At 47.7% G+C, this 22,503-nt stretch overlaps 1 protein-coding gene across 3 annotated transcripts in view; it reads right to left on the reverse strand.

The window, feature by feature from the left end:
- Positions 1–14,038: 14,038 nt before the first annotated feature.
- The window catches only part of wdr7 (WD repeat domain 7), a 63,588-nt gene continuing 55,123 nt past the window's right edge, over positions 14,039–22,503 (reverse strand). For all 3 annotated transcript variants that reach the window (XM_030084500.1, XM_030084501.1, XM_030084499.1), the window contains 6 exons: positions 21,578–21,695; positions 21,335–21,484; positions 21,151–21,233; positions 20,954–21,053; positions 16,881–16,985; positions 14,039–15,705 (listed from right to left, as the gene is read on the reverse strand). In XM_030084500.1, the coding sequence (XP_029940360.1) occupies positions 15,502–15,705; positions 16,881–16,985; positions 20,954–21,053; positions 21,151–21,233; positions 21,335–21,484; positions 21,578–21,695 (760 nt within the window). In that variant the 3' untranslated portion in view covers positions 14,039–15,501. The remainder of the gene's footprint in view (positions 15,706–16,880; positions 16,986–20,953; positions 21,054–21,150; positions 21,234–21,334; positions 21,485–21,577; positions 21,696–22,503) is intronic.

A 22,503-nucleotide genomic window follows, 5' to 3' on the forward strand; every position in this document is an offset into this window, starting at 1 on the left:
GAAACCTTCAAAAATATTATCTTCAGGGACGGCTGGTATAAATGTGCTAGCAGGGCTGAGCCCTCCCAGCACAAAAAGACAGCTAATACAAAAAAATATGAGAAAATTATTTTTTAAATAACTTACAACAGATTGTTTTAAGTTTAGGTGAAACCAAAGGAAGCAGCAGCACCAATCAGTCAAAAGGAAAACATAGAATATCTCTCAATGGGCTGGTTTTTTTTACAGTCCAACAGATACATTCATTTCATTCGTGTAAGTGATTGGCAGTTGTCATGTCCCGCCCCCGTGGTTTACTGAGCATTTTGGGCCAGCTTCAGTTAGCCCACAGCCACTGACTTTGACCAACAGCAGCGAGTTAACGCAGCGGGGCTGCTGTTGGTGCAGAGTTGGGAAGGAGGGAGAAAAAGTAAAGCTATGGCGGCGTCAGCATGAACCAGGTGGATGATTTGCTTTGACTGAATGCACTTGCCACGCTGTCTATCGAGACGGACTTCTTCCAAAAGTTACCCGACTTCAACGACATGGTGATTAACCTGTTTGCATCCCAGAAAGGCGTCGATGTGAGCTTCTTTTCAGATAAGGTAGGCCCATGTTGACCTGTTGAAGGACTGTGACGCCTTGTTTTTGCTGAGTGAAGGCGTGTTTGGCTCTACATGTAAGCAGGCTATCTCTGGGCAGTCGCTGAAGTTGGATTAGAACACGTTTGTAGTGCGTAAATGTATATGTGTGTGCGTGCACGCGCACTTGTGTGCATGAGAGAGAGAGAGGGACAGAGAGAGAGAGAGAGAGACCGCACTAATAAAGTATAGCGTACCTGTAATTGATGTAACTGTGTGTATCATAGGTGATGTTGCTTTTGCAGCTCTGTTAACTATTTAATCGGTATTATGCAAGCATTTGTTAGCCCCCCAACACATTTCACCACCAGCTGCCACTGATTATCTTTATCAGAATGCTGTGGTCTTGAATGTGGCCTGTTTGAATGTGCCTTGTGTTGCTCTCAACTATAAGAGACCGCCGAGTCTATTGTTTTTTTTTTTTTATTATACATGAATTCCAAAAGATATAGATAGCTGTGTCTATATCTGTCTGAATAGATTGCATGATTTTAGACCAGCTGTGTTCATTTTATTTTTAAGCTGTATCAAAGATGGTACAGATTTAGCCCGTGACTTTTTAATCTGAGTTTTCAGCACCATGGACAGCGAACACTCTGAGATTGACACCTGTCAGACTGCATTTGTGTGTGTGTGTGCGTGCATATGTGTATTTGTTCTTCAGAACAAGTTTGTGAACTGGTTTGTGACTTTATTCTGCTTTCCGAGGCATATAGGTTTGCTTGGCTCAATAAAAGTGAGCATAAGTGTGTAGTTTGATGGTAGCATGAAGGATTGTTTGAATGGTAAAATTACTATGATAAGGACCCGTCCAGAATGCTCCGCCCCCTCTGTGCTGAGACCAAGCTCCGCCTCTGGTTGTGATGGGTTTTTGTCGTTAGATAGATGTTTGTATGTGCGCTGGGTTCATCACATCATCACTAAGAAGAAGAAAATCCCCTCCAGACCATCGCAGCAGCAGCAGCTGAACCGTTGATCCCAGGCAGACTCGAGCGAAGCTTCCATGGTGTTTACACCAAACGCTGAGAGTTCTCGGACCCCCTCTGGTCCATTTCTGGTGGAGACCACCTTTGGCTAAGCCCCGCCCCCAAACATAAATGAACCAGTAGCGTTCAATGGCCAACTTCCCGGAAATCAGACATTGTCAGAGTAATACTTCACAGAGAAGGATTAAAGCTGGCTACACTGCTTCCTGCTTCTCCCTCTCTGTCTTCTTCTGTGGTGTCGTTCATGTTGCTTCAAACGGCTGTTTCAAAGGTCAGAACGCCTGAAGTGGACACAGAAATGTCACCTTTGGTCTTAACTCGCACGGATAAAAATACGCAGTCAGCTGCGACAAATTGTCCGATTTGTAGTTAGCAACAGTAAGTAAAGGGCTTAGGGGCGGGGCTTAATGTGCCCAATACACACTGAGACAGAAATGTTAACTCATGAAATGACCAAAACACCAAACTGGTCCTATAAGACACTCATACAGTCAAACACAAGTCCCAGACTCTCACCTTTTTCATTCCAGTTATCTAACATTGCCGTGACCCCGCTGTGACCCCGCTGTGACCCCGCTGTGACCCCGCGGTGACCCTTCACCACGATTCACATTTTAACCCTGAAATCCAGGGAAACGTTATCATGTCAGATTTTAGTCTCCACAAAGTCCACACATGCTGTGTGAGACCCCAAAGAGATGGCAAAGCCAGAGGGTGTACACACACACACACACACACACACACACACACACACACACACACACACACACAGTGCCTGGTGCAGGCAGCAGGGCTGTGGCTCATTAATATTGCATTGATTGGACAGAGAGGAGCAGTGGACTGGAAGAAGTGTGTGTGTGTGTGTGTGTGTGTGTGTGTGTGTGTGTGTGTGTGTGTGTGTGTGTGTGTGTGTGTGTGTGACTATAGCTTTGCATACTTCCATCTCTGGAAGTTTGAATTCATGTTGTGTGTTGCTCTATACACACGTGTTTGCATATAACCTGTGTGTGTGTGTGTGTGTGTGTGTGTGTGTGTGTGTGTGTGTGTGTGTTTTCTAATGCACTTGTTTCTTCCCCTAAGCTAAAGGACAGGCCTAAGGCTAAAGCTCTGTCAGTGTCAAGGTCACACACACACACACACACACACACACACACACGCACACACGCACACACACGCACACACACATGAATGACCACGTAAACAAACACACACTATTCATGTGAAAATAATAAAGTAATAGAATTCCATTTGAATTACATTTTAAAGACAGACATTAAAAAAATCTTCACATGCATTCATTTCCCGAGTCGCTTGTCCTTCTCAGGGTCGGGGTCGGGGGTCGGGGGTCAGGGGTCGGGGGTCGGGGGGTGCTCTCCAGCCTGTCACAGGGCGACACACATATAAACAACCGCTCACTCTCACACCTAGGGGGCAATTTAGCCTCACGAATCAACCTGACATGTATGTTTTTGGATTGTGGGAGGAAGCCGGAGGACCCACACACACACACACACACACACACACACAGGGAGAACATGCAGACTCCACACAGAAAGGCTTCAAGTCCCAGTCGCTACTTGAACCCAGGATCTTCTGTCTGCAAGGCAAGAGCGCTAATCTGTGCACCCCTGTGCAGCGCCCCCTGCCCCCCCCCCCCCCCCCCCCAAACTTTAACACAGGTTAGGAGCAGCAGAGTGATAGAATGTCCTCCTCTCTCTCCGTCCAGGCTCCCGCTGTATCGATCGTCCGTTTCTCACCAATCTCAGGTCTTAACCATCCTCTGCTGCCGCCGGTCACATCCCGCCCCCGCCCTCGCTCCTGCCGGGCTCCCGTCATTAGCAGACCTGAGGAATCTGGTCTGGAGGCCATTTGCGGCCGTCAGGGACGCCCTGCTCCTCCACGCTGTGTCCAGGTGGGCGGGGCTTAGTGTCTGACTGTCTGAGGTGAGCTCTGATGTTGGGGTTCAGAGGGTGGGGGCTGTAGCGGAGCCAGAATGGGGGCAAGGGGGCGGTTCCCCCAGGGCCACAAGGTCATAGGGTCCCGTTTCATGTGATGTGTTCACATTTACTCGTAAATAAATTCTTATAATAAAATGTGCAGTGTGTACGAGAAGGTATACGCAGATGAGTGTGGGCTCCAATTTGCCAATTCTTACATTACGACTGTCCATGAATGCATCAGAGCTGTAAGCCAGCTGATTGGCTGTGCTGCATGAACGAGTTTTTTTCTTTTGCACTTGATCTGAACTCTTTGGAGGGAAGTTAAGGAGTATGCTAAACACTATGCTAGCCACTAGCGGTACTACCCAAAACCTAACATCGAAGCCATTGATGAGTCAGTGAAACCTTCAAAAATATTATCTTGATCAGAATGCTGTGGTCTTAAACACCTTTCTATTTTAATGTGCCTTGTGTTGGTCACAACTATAAGAGACCGTCGAGTCTATTTTTTTTCTAAGATAAGTACGTGAATTCCAATAGCTGTGTCTATATCTGTCTGAACAGATTGTGTAATTTTAGACCAGCTGTGTTCATTTGATATTTAAGCTGTATCAAAGAGGGTACAGATTTAGCCAGTGAGTTTTTATCTGAGTTTTCAGCACCATGGACAGCAGACACTCTGAGATGACACCTGTCAGGCTGCATTTGTGTGTGTGTGTGCGTGTGTGTGTGTGTGTGTGTGTGTGTGTGTGTGTGTGTGTGTGTGTACGTGTGCGTATGCATATGTGTATTTGTTCTTCAGAACAAGTTTGTGGACTGGTTTGTGACTTTATTCTGCTTTCTGAGGCATATAGGTTTGCTTGGCTCAATAAAAGTGAGCATTAGTGTGTTGTTTGATGGTAGCATGAGGGATTGTTTGAATAGTAAAATTACTATCATAAGGGCCCGTCGAGAATGCTCCGCCCCCTCTGAACTGAGACCCACGCTCCGCCTCTGGGTGGGGGGGTTCAGAGGGTGGAGGGGTGCAGAGGGTGGAGGGGAGCAGAGGGTGGAGGCATCACAGAATTGACATTTGCCATTAGTGCAGTGTTTAAATCCGGCTGTTGTCTAGAGGATTTCCAGTTTGAGAGGTCGCCTGTGAAAAGTCATGTTTCCCGTTCAGGCCTGACAGATTTTCTTGGATTATTTAGAGACAAACGCTTCCTCAAAAAGAATCATTCTCCAAGTTCATTTTATTTAGTATAATAATGTCGATATACTGGTAGTACAGATGTAGGTCTACTATTTAAATGCTCTTTGGGACTAAATTGGTCCATTTTTAGTTTATCAAACGTTCACAGTTTTGCATCGTAATGATTTTTTTAAATGTATGTGTATGTATAATGCAGAAAGATCAATAAATAGTTTGGAAAAAAATAAACAATGAAAAAAATCCTTAAATGAAACCACAACCATTCATTACAGTCTCAGTAATGAAGAATTTCAGAATGAAGCCTTTTGCCTGTGAGACTTGCTTTCAAATAAAAATCTACGAAATGCTGATCTGTCTCTGTGGGTTAAAAAAGATGAAGTCAAGTTATGTTAGTTAGACTGTTCAATCACCTCCAAGCTGAGCGACAAACCTCCACATGCAGCAGAGATCATGAAATAGGATTTAAATATGTAGCATTACATCGCCAAGAATCCAAGAAATGTATTTGACAAAATAAAAGTATGCTCTTTCAGTTTCAGTTTAAAAAAGCATACTTGAAAAAACTTCTATTTTGAAAGAGTCACGATGTGTGTTTAACTTCCAGGCTTGAGAACCAGGAGAACAGACTCTCCAAGACGACAACAATGCAATCTGTGATGAACATCAGAAGCTCCTGCAGATTTCAGCTGGTTCATGGATTCTTTATTGTCACATAAGCACCCATGATGAAATGATGTGGAAGCACAGAAAATTGATTAAAATAGAATATGATGTGGATGTATTCAGAATTCCTTCACACAAGGGTTCTTTCTGCATGTGTGCAAGTAAACCAACAATAACAATGGAGGGTTCAGGATTTTAAATTTAACAGCTCCAGTCCAACAAAATTAAAAATAAGCATGGACTAACATTTACTCCACCATCATCTGCATAAGTGGAGACTCTCCCTGCAAACAGACACTGAGGGGATGAAGAAAGACCGTTTAACAGAGGCTGAATGTTTCTTTAACTTGGATTAGATTGAAGTACAGCAACACGTATCAGCTCTGCTCAAGTCAGCGAGTCGTATCACAGCTGGTGAGCTTCCTCTTCCTCTTCCTCCTCCTCCTCTTTCTCAGTAGATCGCTGCATGAAGACAGCCGTCAGTCATTGGGAGTGATGACGAGCGGCGGCTCTGACAGACGGAGCGGATGCTGCACCACAAAACCAATTCCTCGCCCATCAGCAGCTCATAAGCAGTCCGTCGATCGCCCGGCTCAGACCGTCGTGTCCGCAGACGCTCACGACAACCGGCACGTTGTTAGGGAGCCGCTTATCGACGAGCGCGGCTATAAAATATTTATTATCAAGCAGCTCTTAGTTTGAAAACTTGATCAATGGACATGCCCTCTGGTGTACAAATCACAGCGGTTAAGAGCAGAATCGTGCCGACACCTTCAAGACATCAAACAGGAGAAGGTATTGATCTGACTTTACAGCATGGTGAACATGGAGATGTGAAGTTTTTCACATTTGGAACAGGATTCCTCCACTCATTACCACGGGAACGAGTCTGTCTTCTCCTCACTGGGAGGCTGAGATGATTGGATATTTTCTAGAAAGTTTCACATCATGTGTTCACAGGAGCCTCGCTGTGCAGAATACTTCAGGTAATCTTCGCCATGAGACACATGGCAGCAAAGGTCCGCCTTCTGTCTGATGTTCCTCTGAAACTTTCTGCATCTCTTCTGATACGATGAGAAGATCAAGAGCTCTGTGGAGGAGATGCACTCCCGCCATGGCCAGTGAAAACCAAGCTTCTGAGTCTCTCTCCTCAAAGGTTGACCTTAAGAGCTGTAAAGAAGAGCTTCTTTGTGTTTTTTAGTCTCATTCTTTCAGTCATGACCCAAAACCAGGGATCAAACGTGAGCGGTGAGGCCCAGCATGAAGTCCTCCTCTGAACTGGGTCATTGAGGATTCAGCATCCAGATTTCTTGGGCAGAAATCCTGTGATGAAAATAGGAGGTACTTTTCTATAAGATCGATGTTTGTTTTGTTTTTGCTTTATTGACCAAAGCTCCAGCTGAGGTGCACCTGATCCATGAAACCTCCTGGCAGAGATCATTTAGTTTGAACAATGGAGCAGGTCTGAGGAACTACTGGAATATACTTGACTGAAAACCAGACGATAACAACTCAACTGTCTTCCAAATTAGCACCATGGACATGGAAATAGAGCATTTGACCTCTGTTCAGAGTTTGTTCAGGACATACTCAGGTCACCGCTAACATTAACGTGTCTGATAGTGTCCTGATCTGAGTCTTTAGAGCTGCAGAGATGTGAAGACTGAAGTCAGGACCTTTGACCTCAGGGCCACGAGGTTCAGCATCTTTGTTTTGGTCAGTTTGAGAAAGTTTTCCACCTCCCCAAGACAGAACCTGCTAGTCCTCAACTGAAGCCCAGAAGACCAAGTCCTAACACCGTTTTCCTGCCAGGTTCTCCTGTTTGGACGTGTTCCTCTCTTCAGCCACCCAGAGTTCACCTCCTCTCTAAATTTAACTACAAACTCCCGGCTTGTCGGCACTAAACACTCACACCGTCCCGTTTTTGATCTGCCCTCCGCACGGCACTTAACATCGACTTTCCTCGGTGGATTTCTTTAACTCCGTCCCACGTTTAAGTATGCACGGGTACTTTCTCAGGATTACAGCGAACTTAGCAGGTTGAAGACTCTGATGTTGAAACGCGCCTTCGCTGTCAAGAAGCTGCGAGAGAAGATGGAGGAGGATAAGTGGACGACTTTAAACTGTTTGTAGGGATGAAGGTCTGCAACCGGGCTGCTGCCAGAAGTTTTAATCCCAAATCTGAATTCTGAACGCCAGTTTGGAGAAAAAAGAGAAAAAAAATCCCCAAAGGGACAAATTAGTGCTTAAAGCACCCTACACCGACTTTTCCCTTCAGTGTCTTCTACTAGTATCCATTAATGTTTTATTATCTTCTTTAGGAGCCTGCTGTCAGTGTGCGTGTAACGAGTAATTACCTTAAATTGCTTATAAGAAGAGGATTTAGTGTTGAGAGGCAGATGATCCCAACAAAGGTCCAACCGCGCTGCATCTTAAACCCTTTACAGGCCAGGCACTGAAATGATCTCTTTTTATGGATATCTGAGAGTTTTTTAACTGCATTTTACTGTCAAGTTGACAAAAGTTGTTTAGTGAAATCAGAATTATAATTTGTTTCTTTTTTACATTTAAATGTAATTTTTCTAAATTTCTTCGACTGTTTGCACAGATGTGTTGTTTGTTTTGCTATTTAGTGCACAGCACTCTGCGAACCCCTCGTTCATCTCAGCGTGGTGTAAAGCAGTCGCTCTGCTGCCTTCAGGTCCGTCTACCCACCAAGTGGAAACTGACTTCCTGGGTCTTCATTTCATATTACCATCAGAAGAGTTGTCATCTCCACTTCATGAGATCATTAGAAGCGACAGCAAGTTTCAGGCTCTCGTGTGTGAATCATTGCTCTGATAAACGACTCTCACATTTCACTTTCCACTGGAAAAAATCGTCTGGAGAATAAACAAAATCCTGAAATGAGGAAAACAGCTCACACGATTTAGATACAGTTCATCTGTCATTCAAAAAGTCTCAGAGTTTCAGTTCATGAAGTTTCTGAATTGTAGGAACAGTGATCGTTTTCAGCTGTTATGGCCATTTTAGCTTTTCACACAGTTTGGTTGCTTTTCGTTCTTTTCCTACTGCTTTCAGCAATTTCAGACATTTTAGGACATTGAAACTGAAGTTTCATTCAACGAATCCAATTAAAACAAAGACACAGTGAACTCTTAGTTCTTTAAAGCCTTGTCTCTGATCACCTCACCTCGTTAACCCCCCCACCTCCACCCCGCCTCCACCCCGCCATCTTCACGGCTGTTAGTAACCTTAAGCCGGCGCTAAGCTGCTGCTCCACTCCACGCTGAATTGATAATTGAAAAGTAAAGCGGCGGTGATTAATTTTTGACAGCATTGTGGTTTTAAAGTCGGTGCTCCACCCGCCCCACCCGCCCCCTCCTTCAGCGTGGGGTGCCTCCACCCCCACCCCCACCTCCCCTCCCTCACACCAGCGCCTCCCAGGCTCCTGCGGTTGATGTGAGAAACTCCGGTGAATCAAAGCTCTGAGTGGGCTCTGATGGGGGGGGGGCTCCACCCCTCCACCCCTCCACCCCTCCGCCCCTCCGCTCCTCCACCCCTCCACCCCTCCACCGCTTGGCCGGGCTTTAATGCCTACCTGAGGGACCGGAGGGGAGGGAATCCGAGGCTCTCTGACTCCACGTCGATACTTTCTCTCTCCAGCTGAGCAGAATCACAGCCTCTCTGCTCTTAACTAATCGAAACCTCAACACCCCCACCAGCACCCCCCCCTCCTCCGCCTCCCCCCTCCACCCCACCTCCATCTCCATCTCCATCTCCACTAACTTCAACAACAAACTCCGGGCTTGTCGGCGCTAAACACACACATTGTCCCGGTTTTGATCTCGGCACTTAACATCGACTTTCCTTCGTACTTCTCTTTAAGCGTCGGCACCGGCGGACTCCGTCCCACGGTTAAATATGCACGGGTTCTTTCTCAGGATTACGGAGAACTTAGCAGGTTGAAGACTCTGATGTTGGGGCGTCAAGCGCCTCCGAGGGAGGACGGAGGAGGATAAGCGGGCTGTTTGTAGGGATAACACTCAGCAACCACAAGTTTTAATCCCAAATCTGAATTCTGAATAATGAAGGCAGCAGAGGAGCGAGTTCAGAGAGAAGAACCGGAGGATTTCACCTTCTTCAAGAACTTTCATTTTCTGCTGGTTTGCAGAGAAAGACATTAAAAAAATGTTCTAATCATGAAAAACCTGCTTTAACACATGTTTTTACTCATGTTCAGCACTTTGATCTACCTGGGTTGTTGTAAAGTGCTTTATAAATAAAATTGGATTTGATTTGATTTGGAAACGGTTCCAGTGACAGGATGGTGGATTCTGACAACTTCTAGCAAGTTAGTCCCTTCTACTTTTATTCAATAGCGATAAAATGATTGTCTATAGAACATGTTTTGATCATTTGGTTTTACAGTGTGTGAGAGTGTCAAATTTACTGTTATTTATTTAACAGGGTGCCACAGTGTTTTCATTCAATCAATCCATCCACTGATCAATAGATCAACCAAAAACAAACAAACCAACCAATCAATCAACCATCCAACCAACTGACTGACCGACCAACCGACCGACCGACCTACCTACCAAGTAACCAACCAACCACCTAACCAACCAACCAACCAACCATCTAACCAACCAACCAACCAACCTACCTACCAAGTAACCAACCGAATGACTGACCAACCGACCAATCAACCAAAATACCAAGTAACCAGCTAACCAGAAAAACAATTAGCTGACCAACCTACCAAGTAACCGGCCAACCATCTAACCAACCAACCAACCATCCAACCATTCAACCAACCAACCATCCAACCAATCAAGCAACCAACCATCCAACCAATCAACCAACCAACCTACCTACCTAGCTACCAAGTAACCAACCATCTAACAAACCAACCAGAAAAACAATCAAGTGACCAACCTACCAAATAACCAACCAACCAACCATCTAACCTACCTACACCAGGCGATGGAGGATTCTGGTTGTATGCAGTCCATGATTCAGCAGAACCCGGTTCGGCCTGGGGCTTCAGTGGAGGCAGAGTGGGTGGGCATAATGTGAGACCATGGGGACATTCACAGCTACTCTCTGGTTCCAGTGGAAATGAGGTTTAACAGGAAAGCATGGAGTGAAGGCTGTTCTCAGCTGGTACACCCCCCTGATGTTTGGTACAGATTGGTCAGGGTGTAACGATCTGTTAGGACAGTGTTCCAGGGACCATAACGTTGTGTGCTCAGACAGGAGTGGATCCACTCAGATCTACCACCTCAACCTCCTGGATAGAACCAAGAGCGGCTGAGGTTCTCTGCTGTCTGCAGGATCTGAGAGACCAGTCGAGACCACGACTCAGACAGGGAGAATTGTGGGAAAAGTGACGGTGAAGCTCCAGGTCTGAGTGTGGTCCCAAGTCCAGATGAGTCCAGAAGGTTCACAGCTGGAACCAGAAACAAGACGCACTTTAAAGACAAACTTTCCGAACGGCGACGGCCTGAATTTGGGTCATTTCTGCTTCCGACAAACTGCAGATCTGTATTTCTCCTGAAAACTCGCTCCCATCCAGCTGTGAGATCCCATCGATTCAAACCACCGCAGATCTTTTGATAATCTTTTTATCTTGCAGGGGGATGAAAAAAAAACACACTTGCAGCTAAAATGAAGGAACTTTTGGGAACATCAATAATGGATAAATACAACTCATCAAAACCTCCAGACAAACTTTCACACCAAGCAAACAGAACGAGGAGGCGGAGGGGAAACGTGGAGGATCAGGACCAGGAAGAGACCAGGACCAGAACCAGGACCAGAACAAGATCAGGACCAGGAAGAGGTCAAGACCAGAACCAGAACGAGGTGGATTCCTTTCCAAAATCAGTCTCAAAACTTTACGAGGAACAGAAAGAGAGAAGGAAGATGGAAACTGGAGATGGATGAGAAAAGCATGACTAAAAGCGTTGTTATTTTTAATGATCACATTAAAGTCCAGCACCATACTGGACGCCCTCCTTCAATCAGGGTGCTGAAAGCTGGTCTGGAGGAGACCAGGAGGAGATGTGGAGTGTGAAGACCCACCGTCTGCAGAACTCCAGGAACACATGCTGATAATGAACTTCAACTGAACTGCTGGGAAGGTTTCATGTGTTTCACTGAAGTCTTTCTGAGCTGTAAAACCCCCCAAACACTGAAACCTTCCTCTCCAGGTAATGAGCCACAGCTCAGAAAACTCTCCTCCCCACTTCGGTCCAGGAGCATCGGGAAGTTTCCCTCCATGACCGGGTCTGAACGACGGGCCTTCTCTCAGTCTAGCAGACGATCTTATGATCACCCGCTCGGCTCAAATCAGAAACTGTTCCTGAAGTTCACTTCAAAGACGCACCGAGTCGTTTCCTGGGTTCTAACAGGCTGGAAGGAACGGGTCGGAGCTGCCGATCAATACCATGGACGGCCGATGGGCTTCCATAGGAAAGGTGATTAAAGACTGGAGGAAGCAGGCGGAGAGTGTGTGAGGAGCATGGCAGGGTCAAAGGTCAGAGCCACGTCCGGGTTTCATAACCAGTAACCAGTAAGAAGAGATGAAACTGAAACATGAAGAAGACTGGAGAGAATCTGACTTTATCAGGAACTCCTCGCCAATCGCTGCGTCGCTTCCTGGAGTCACAGACTGAACAAGGTCCTGGAACGCTACTCCTCTGACCTCTGACCTCTGTTTGTCCCAGAGAACGACTTCTCTGCTTTATTGATTAATGTCGATTGTATAGAAAACTATTCTACTATGAAGCATCAGCGGGGTGAATATCTGGAGAAACTAAAACAACCAAACATCACCCTCCAACAGAAAAAGAGGAAAATAACTTCTGTGCAGATTTTGCCTAAACTGATGAATAAACTTTAAAAAGTTTCAATCAACAGTCAGAAAAGTCAGAGGAGTCTGGATCTAATTAGTCCGTCTTCATCCTCCTGTTTCATTTTTCAGACTGGAGTTGAAAGAGAATTATTGAGCTGCTGGTTAGTTTTCACATGCAGGACTGCAACTTTAATCACTTTGCACCTTTAAATTATGAACGATGTTTTTTAATGGAAACACGGTGTCAGGCCGGGGAAACAACGCTAAAGAGACGTGAGATTAAAGGAAGGAATTGATCCGCTTCCCTGTGATCACGGGCTCATTACAGTGTGTGTGTGTGTGTGTGTGTGTGTGTGTTCAGATCCGTCATAATAAACGAGATAAGTCCAACCAGCAGCCCTGGTTGGATGTTTAGAAGCCACAGCTGAATGAATGTGACACTTCCAGGAAAACTAACCGGGTTTTACAGGTGAGGAGAAACATTTTCACCTGAAGGTCATCAGAGTTTCAGAGAGACCAACAGAAAACTGAAATCTGAGGAGAAGAGTGGGAAGGTGCTGCAGAGGAAGGTAGAAACGTTCTGCTGCTGGGATTCAGGTGGGATTAGCTTCAATCCACACCGAAGGAGCAGGAATCCTGCATCTCAGTCCACATTTTCACTTTTTTGCAATAAAACAAAGTCAGAAGAGTTTAACTCAGCGTTTCCCCATCAGCTGATCATTTGGATTTCTTCAAACTAAAGTCGTAGTTTTACCGCTCAGGCTGGCTGAGATCTAAAAGAGCTGTATGTGACACTTCTGGTTGAAAATAAAAGATCTGTGGTGGATTGATGAGCCGCAGTCAGGGAAATGTGGACTTTCTCTCCCACACAGTGGAGTCAAATTTAATGTTTTACCAAAAGAAGTAAGATTAAAGATAAATACTTTCCTTTGGTTTTATTTAGCTGGGTGTTAAAACGAGACTTTTAATTTAAAAAAAAGAAAAACCTTTTAAAAAAAAAACCTCTGATTAAAGAACGTTCATCCAGTGGTTTCTGGTATAAATCTGAAGTCTTCAGTAAACAAGGCAGCTTTACATCAAATGAAGGTTTTTCTGCTTCCGGTTTATTTCCCAGAAGCAGTAGCACTTCCTGTTACCGTCGTCGGAGACCTAACGTGACGGAAACGTCTGGCTTCATGTGAAACAGACTCACAAACAGATCTGGACTCACTTGAATCTTTATTGGACACAAAGTTAACGACACGGGTCAACACATCACGTTTAGACGCTACACGGCCGTCTGCAGCACGTCAAGAGAAGCTCATATACATGCAACACACACCGGAACACACACACCGGCACACACCCAGGCCCAGGATCCGCTCAGAACTGGGAGGAAACGAGGTGAGAAAGTCAAGAATCACCCAGACTTCTGTCTAAAGTCACTAAGAAGCTTCAGTTTTTCAGTCTTAACAGGAACAAAGCGCTGTTTTCTTCTTCCTCTGGCATTGAGGGAAACATTTTGGTCGACTACCTTCACCTCAGACCCTTCTTTTCTGGATGGATGAGCTGATCTTCCTCACTCGTTACTTACTCCTCGGCTCTCCCTCACTTTTCTCACCCGTCCTCCCCGGAGACGCTGCCAAAAACAGCATCTCGCAAACCGTTAAGAGAAAAGGGAAGATTAAGATCTGAGAGCCGTCAGGACCTGCAGGACCCGGCGCCGTTGTTTGTGAGGATTTTCAAACATCCAGCAGACCTGAAGCCTGGTTTTTATTTATTTTTATTTTTTTCCCTCCAGAGGAAGAACCTGTGAAAAGCTTTGACACGCTCAGGTTTACAGGTGTGTAACGGTGTTAGAAGCTTTTTGACGGCACTAATGAAACTGACAGGAGGAGGAGGAGGAGGAGGAGGAGGAAGGGCAGAGGCAGGGCTTCAAACCAGACAGAGCGGCCGTGATTCACTAATAAAACTCTTCAGCATATATAGAGCAGATATTTAGATAGAACTCTCTCTACAGTAAACTCTGAAATCCACATTTTACAAGAAAAGATGGAGGATGGTGAAGGACGTGACGCAGTCTGTCTTCAGTCTGGAGGATTCCTCTGCTACGCCTCATTAGCGCTGTGGGCAGCTAGCAGCTAGCTGGCGGGTCAAGAGTCTGGATCAGGGTTGAAACCATCTGAGTCCAGAGTCTGGGTCCGTGTAGAGACCTGGATCAGGGTCTGGTTCATCCAGTCCACATCAGACGTGGACGTCTGTCTTTTCAAGTCACTTCAAAACTAAATATCGTCAAAGCTTTTTACAAACTGAGCAGGAAACTCCTCCTCTGCTTCACATCAGCCACAATAAATAAAGCAAACATCTCACACTCACACACACACACGCACACACACACACATACATACACACACACTATACACACTACCTACTTTACACAGCACTGCTCAGAACACACTCAGTATTCACACTCATGTGCAGAGAAAGAGTCAGAAAGGACGAATAGATGAAATGAAACAGTGGAGGACTTCCTCCAACAGCGTCACATCATCAGCAAACACACACACACACACACACACAACCACACACCTCTTCATCAGAGGCTGAAACATCTGGAATTAACTTCACAGCAGCGTCACGCCTCGGGAGGATGAAGATGACACAGAAAGAAGAGACGTTTCAGGTCCAGGTCTGGATTTTTGGAAACAGGAAGTGTGTGAAGGGAGCAGTGAGGAGTCAGAATGTGTGTTTAACAGCGCTGACACACTGGGTTGCAAACACACACACACACACACACACACACACGTCTCCGCAGGATGGAGGGAAGTGAGAGCAAACAGCGGTTCACACACGGACAGTCTGAAATGTGAAAAGCTTGTCGTGGTCGTCGGTTTCGGGGGGTGGGGGGGAGGGGGGGTCAGTGACGACCAATCAGCAGCCAGGAAAACAACGGCTCACTTTTCACATTCAAATCAACATTCCTGTGAAGGAAACACACATTTCTGCCATGCAGGAGGTAAACCTTTCAAAATAAAATCATGTACAAGACGACCGAAGCGTTCAGACGACAAATAAATAGGAATGATTCAAAAACACGGCGATGCAGATCAGGATGTAAACGAGCCGATCACTGGGTCACAAATCTCTCTCTCTGACAGAATCTATAAATCTGAGTCTGGTTTCTACTCTTCAGGCGGGAAGCCTTCAGGTTTAGACTCTCTACCCGGCGCTCCGGGCGCCGGGGGGCCGGCGGCAGGCTTCACACCATGAAGCGGTGCTCCTTGCCGTCGTGCGCCATCAGGATGACGTTGCGGTTGGAGGTCCAGATGAGCCTGGCCAGCTTGAGGTGGTTCTGGGAGCCCGGGGACGCCGGCTGCACCGGGGGGACCTGGTAGGTCTTGATGCAGCGCAGCTGGGGGGCCGAGTTCAGCATGCCGATGCTGCCCAGCAGGCTGGTGTTCATCTGGGGGGGGGGGAGACACACTCAGTGACGGCTGAAACACTGCAGCTGAGTTTTACAGAAAAACCTAAGTTGATGTTGTGATAATGTCCTTCACGGACCAACTGCTGGACCCGTTCAGGCCCCCGGGCCATATGTTTCACACCAAGGAAGATAAAGAGTCCAGGAAGGAAGCCTCAGCGCCGAATGAAGCGTGCAGCTGATTCTAACATGATCTGATGAGCAACAACCAGCAGGAACCGTCAGAGGTTCAAAACCCGAAAACTCCCCGAGAACCAGAGGAAACCATTCTGACGACCTGACCTGCAGGGCCTGACACTGTGTGTGTGTGTGTGTGTGTGTGTGTATCGAAACTCTATCGTTTCCTGACACAACACTATTCCTCCACCTCTCTCTCTCTCTCTCTCTCTCTCTCACACACACACAGACACACACACACACACCGACAGAGCGTCTGCCAGCTCATTACCACAGCAGCCGTCTTGTCGGCACGCTGGCAGTGGTTTATGCTTACAGTAATGCCATTAGCGCGTGGGTGTGTGTGTGTGTGTGTGTGTGTGTGTGTGTGTGTGTGTGTGTGTGTGTGTGTGTGCGCAGACAGCCGTGTCAGGGGTTATAAAGACATCTCATTTTAAAAAACAGTTCTGGGAAGGAGGAGATCAGAGGTGTGTGTGTGTGTGTGTGTGTGTGTGTGTGTGTGTGTGTGTGTGTGTGTGTGTGTGTGTGTATTATTCATGCATGTCTGACTACATGCTGTTCGCTGTGATGCAGCCTGGTCGTGTTTCCCGTTGCTGAGAAGAAACCAGGCCTGGCAGGATTTACTGAAACAACTGCAACTTAATTGAAAAAAGAAAAAAAATCTGACTTTTTTCCCCCTTGAAGTGTTTTTGTTTGCATCCTTTACACATTTTCTATTAATCACAGGTAAAATCAACCTGTAAAGTGCCTGTTTAGAAAATCTTCTCAGACTGTCGCAGCTTTAGATGAAACTCAAAATGACATGAAACGTTAATCCAGAGATAATCCAGCTGACTGATCCCGCGGCCCACCGGGGTTAAAACGGGTCGACATCAGAAACGGAGCTGAGGGCCTCAGAACTGGATGAAACCCTGTCAGGCTGACAGACGGAGAGGCCCCGGGCCCCATCTGGACCCCCCCCCCCCCCCCCCCCGGCTCACCTGCCAGAAGGAGATGTGGCTGTCGGCGTTGGAGTAGGTGGCGAGGTACCGGCCGTCCGGGGCGAAGGACACCGCCGTGATCGGACCCTTATGGCCGTGGATGTTCTACAGAGGGCCGGAAAGACACGGAAGATAGGTTAAACACAGCACAGAGTGTGTGTGTGTGTGTGTGTGTGTGTGTGTGTGTGTGTGGTTTCTTGATAAAAACACACATCAGCAGCCACTAGTGGCCTGACACGATAACTAGATAATTTTCAGCTTGTGAACCTTTGCTGAAACAAAAACATCAAAACGACGCCTTTTCTCCTGAAACACTGCCTCCCACTCGGGGCCTCAGAGGCCACCTGTGGCGGCATCATGGACGCAAGCAATGAGTCCAGATCCACCCTCAGACCAGTGCCTCCTCGGTACCGAGCTCCAGCTCCATCCTTCGCTTCCCGAGGGAAGAAAAACAACTGCATGAAAAGTGCTACAAGTCTCCAATACGGAGGGATTTTCTCATTTTCCAAAGTGTAAGAAGGGAGTTACTGAGGCATCATGGACCCGGTGAGGACGACATGCTCCTCCTGGCTTTCGGCCTCCAGCAGAGCCGAGTTCTGGTCTCGGTTCGTCTTTGTGTCTCCAGACTGCAGCAGCTGCCGGCCACGCTCCAATAAAGCTCAGCCGGCCTGTGATGCAGCCTGGATTAAAAACACATTTCGGTTCTTGTTGAAATTTCATCGTGGCGGCTCATAAACCCCCCGCCCCCCCGACCCCCCCTCCCTGACAGTAAGTGTTGATTTGAAGGAGATAATTCCATCAGACTTCTGCTCCGACAGATGCTGCCGTTTGCCTCCACAACTCCCGGGACGGAGAGAAGAAGAAAAAAAACCCACCGCCGCCGCCGCCGCTGCTGCTTAACGCAATAAAGAGTCCCGCCAGATGCGGGACGAGTAACGCAATAAAGGTCCTCCCAGAAACTCCTGGCCCCGCCCCCGCCGGCGACTGGGATTACAAACGCTCACCTCCAGATGAGATTAGGACGCGGCGCCGCGGGCGGCAGGGCCACCAAATAATAACCCGTCTGCGGCGATTAAAGCCAGAGAGAGAGAGAAAACTAACGCAATGAAATGAAGATCTCATCTTTTTAATTGGTTCTCTCGCCCCGCCTCGGTGGGGAAACCCGATTAGATTCCAGCAGAGCAGAAAAAGATGAATTCTTTTGTCTTCTTCACATTTTTCCTCCGTCCCTCCCCCCCGTGGTTTCACATCCCGCTCTGGAGACGTCCCAAATCTCATTCCCCACCACTCCTCTGACAAGAGGAGGAAGATCCAGAGGTCGATCGACTGGATCCAGTCTGTCGAATGATCAGTTGATCAGACTAAAGACCTCTGAAGACAATTAGACACAAACTCAGTCCGTCAACAGGCTTCCATATTCCAGGGGACCGAGCTCGCCACGCCTCGCTCACAACCAGACGAGTTCCCTCGGCAGACGGCTTCATCTCACCGCCGAGTCTGATATGAACTCTGTCGTCATGTTTTCTTCATCTCATCCCAAATATTTAGACCCCCCCCCCAGCTGATTCAGACCGTGGTTTTGAAGTAAAGTGAAGGTCGAGACTGATCTGATAATTATGTGTGAAGTTTTATAAAATAACTGGTGAACAGAGGAGATACATGAGGGCAATTAAACACAAGGCCTGATGTTCTCGTCTGTGTGTGTGTGTGTGTGTGTGTGTGTGTGTGTGTGTGTGTGTGTGTGTGTGTGTGTGTGTCACAGTGGACTGCCTACTGAATCAATCAGCCTATCAGAGAGCAGTGAAGCACACTGAAACCATTTACAGCACTCTGTACTTCGATATACCTGCTGCCTGGGGACGTGTGTGTGTGTGTGTGTGTGTGTGTGTGTTTCTCCAGGATTTACACCATTTGCAGGCTGGGAGAGCTGGGTGTTTGCTACATTCACGGGGTCCAAAATGTTTCCATCATTAAGAGTTTTCAGTAGTTTTAAAACCATCAGTATTTCGTATCTTCTCCATTTGAGCCGTTGACCGTTAGAGGGAACAATCAGGAATCACGTTCTCACTGCGGCTACACAATATTCAAAGACGAGAAACGCTGAGGGTCCGACTCTCTCTGGAGAGCCACAGAGGGCTGAAGAAGACGAGGCTCACACAGCTCCGTATACCGAAACACTCAGAGGGCAAAGCCTCGTCTGGCCGAGCATCTTCGCCAAAACACACGAGCGCCGCAGCAGCGTCCCGACGTCTCAGCCTCCAGCAGGGCGGCCGCGGTGTGTGTCCAGGTCCTGGACCCCAGAAGGACAGGAAGACCAGAGCCGGCACACAAACACACCCAGAACAGGACTGCTGACAAAGAGCGGGGCATGGATCCTGATCAAAGCCGTGGCAGATGGTCTCACTCACACACACACACACACACACACACACACACACACACACACACACACACACACACACACACACACACACACACACACACACACAGAAATGAGTATGAAGAAAAAAAACTGCTGCTTTTCCTTTTTCCCCCTGTTCTCTTCTTCTGTTCTTCCGTCCTCTTCCTCTGGTGTAATCTGGAGCGATCACACACCGGAGTGTGTGTGTGTGTGTGTGTGTGTGTGTGTGTCATCGCTCAATAAGCCTGCAACCCACTGATCAGCTCTCGGCCCTCACCACGTAAACTCACAATGAATTTAACCAAGTTCAGGATTTAAAAAAGAAGACTGGGATGACCTAACCAATGACCTAACCAGGTTCTCAGTTCATTTCTACACATAATGAGATATTTCAGCATCGACACACTCTGCCGCCAGCAGCTCTACGAGCCACGTAGCGCTGAGGTGTTGCTTGAGGAAATCAGTGTTTTCTGGTTGGAGCAAATCGAAACAATAAGAACAGCAGACACAGTCAAAACAAATAAAACGCATTAAAGAAGAGAGCTGGCTAATGTAGGACAGACATTAACATTAAAACTAGAACATGTCTGTTATATTGGAGCATATCAAAACGGCAAAGGTGTCCACACACACGCACATGCGCACACACACACACACACACACACACACACACGCGTCAGAGCGCAAACACACGCGCGCAATCAAAGCTGATGCGGGCTGAATGGGGCGATGCTGTTATCAGATATAAATGACCCCCTCCACCAGACTAGACTGCTCAGGTTACTGCAAATCAATAACGCAGCAAATTACCAACACACACTCACACACACACAAAGTCGAGCAGCACACAAACACTTGCACCGCAGCGTCTTACACACAATCAAACATGAATGTAGGCTAACAGAAAGAGTCATGGCTTCATCATTAATCAATTACTGGGACTGAACTCCTCCCCCTCCTCTTCCTCCTCCTCATTTAGTCTTAGTCACAGGTTTCGTTTCCTTCCAGTGGAAGACAGAGGCTTGACGGGCCTCACCAGAGGAGCAGAGGAGTTTGATTTGTTTATCTAATGATGTTAAGAGTGGAAAACAAATGGAAAGAGATAAAGCAAGGAAAATGGATCACATGGCTGTTTGACGAATGACCAGTTTACAATGCGAGACGGGCTGAAGATGTAGAAGAAACTAGATCCTGAGAGAAAAACCTGAAATAAAACACAAGTGTCACTAATGTGAAGTATAACTTCAAATGTTGGATATTCTGTGTCGCGTTTTGACAAATCTGTTGGAAAAACTAAAAACCCGTTAGTCCTCATGCTTCACTTGGTGGAAGATGATTGGTTGTTTCCACATATTCAGCCTGGCAGGATGACGCTAATGCTAATGCTAATGCTAATGCTAAGGCTGTTAGCTAGCACGCTTCACTTCTGGGTCTCAGTCAGTTTCTCATCTTGTCCAGCAAAGAAACATAAACAGTGAATTATTTAACTGCAACTCTGTAAACATGTTTTCATAACAATTGTGAGACTGAATGGATGTACTGTGGACTGATGGATGGATGGATGGATGGATAGGTGGGTGGATGGATAGAGAAGGATGGATGGATGATGGACAGATGGACATACGAAGGTAAAAGCCACAGACTTGTGCGGACAGGGCAGCTCCAAACCCACCTGACACTTCCCGGTTCGAACGTCGTAGAGCGCCACCGAGCCCTGGCGGGCTCCCACGGCGATCCGGTGACTCCGGTCGCAGTAGCCCACCATGTAAAACCTGCAGGAGCAAACGGCTGTGGTCACACACCGAAACCAGCAGCCGACCGAGAAACACACACGTCTGGCCAGGATGTGGTGAAAGAACCTTCACTCACTTGCAGATGGCAGGGAAACACTCCTGGAGGCCTTTCTTCTTCACCAGAGAGCCTTCAATACAGTACATGATGATATCCATCACCTGGAGACAACCCATCAATCAACCCATCAGTCCATCAAGAAAAGGTCTGGTAGTGCAGGAATAACGCCGAGCAGAGGCGGTTGTGGGATCTGACGGTTTACCTCGACCAGCAGGTCCACCACGTCTCCGGGCATCTTCTCGATCAGGATGTCGATGACCCGCAGGATCTCGGTCTTGGCTCTGGCCAGGGTGGTGGTGTGGACGTTCTGCTGCGACTGGGAGTTGGCCTGGGCGGCGTTGTACCGGTGGACCTGGAGGACCGGGGAGGAGAGAGAGAGACGGGGTCACGGGGCGAGCGAGGGAGGGAGGAACCGGCGCCGAAGAACAGGAAGCGTGTGTCAGACCTCTCTGGCGATGGTGGTGATGAAGGCCGGCGGCCGGGCCGTGGCGATCAGCGAGAGGGCGTGGCGGGCCGAGCGGGCCGAGTCCGCCGGGGGGTTGAGGGGCAAACCCATGGTGACGCTGGGGGGGGGGCAAGAAGAGAAAATCCATCAAAAACCAAGACCCAGACCGAGACAAGGACTCAAGGCGAAGACGATGAAGACTTCAATATACCTTTAATCAAATCACACAGTGTGGTCAGAGCAGCAGTGTGTTCGGTTCCTGGACACCGGTGGGGTACGGAGGGGGACGGAGGGGGACGGTGGGGTATGGTGGGGGCCTTTGGGGACGGAGGGGGACGGTGTGGACGGTGGGGGACGGAGAGGGGTGTGTGAATGGACGGAGGAGGCAGAGATTGAGTCTTACTGCTGCAGAGAGCCTGGAGATTAGCAGGCAGCTTATAATGTCAAGGCCGAGTCAATGGGAGCCATTCAGCAGACGACAGCATAATGGACTCCCACAATGCAACAGGAATTAGACACACACGCGCCCAACAGCTGGCCACACACCCCTCCGAGCACCAGGGGTGTGTGTGTGTGTGTGTGTGTGTGTGTGTGTGTGTGTGTGTGTGTGTGTGTGAGTGAGAGAGAGAGAAAGGAGGACCAAGAGGGCCAGCAAGGCCACCTTGTTAACAAATGACTCTGGGGAGGGAGGGGGGGTCGAGGGGGGGCTACGGGCGGGCGGAGCGCCGGGCGGCGCCGTTCATCTCCTCTGATTACACGCCGCAGCGACACATCCTGTAATTAATACTGGTAATATATCGGCAATACATCAGGGGCATTGAAATGTTTAATTTCATGGGCGGTAATTGGAAGCAGTCCCGGTGTTGATATAAGGCAGCCGGCCGGCGGCGGCTAATTGCGCCGAGACCCGCCGAGGTTAACGTCCC

The sequence above is a fragment of the Salarias fasciatus genome (assembly GCF_902148845.1).
Source record: "Salarias fasciatus chromosome 7 unlocalized genomic scaffold, fSalaFa1.1 super_scaffold_4, whole genome shotgun sequence".
NCBI classification, from domain to species: Eukaryota; Metazoa; Chordata; class Actinopteri; order Blenniiformes; family Blenniidae; genus Salarias; species Salarias fasciatus.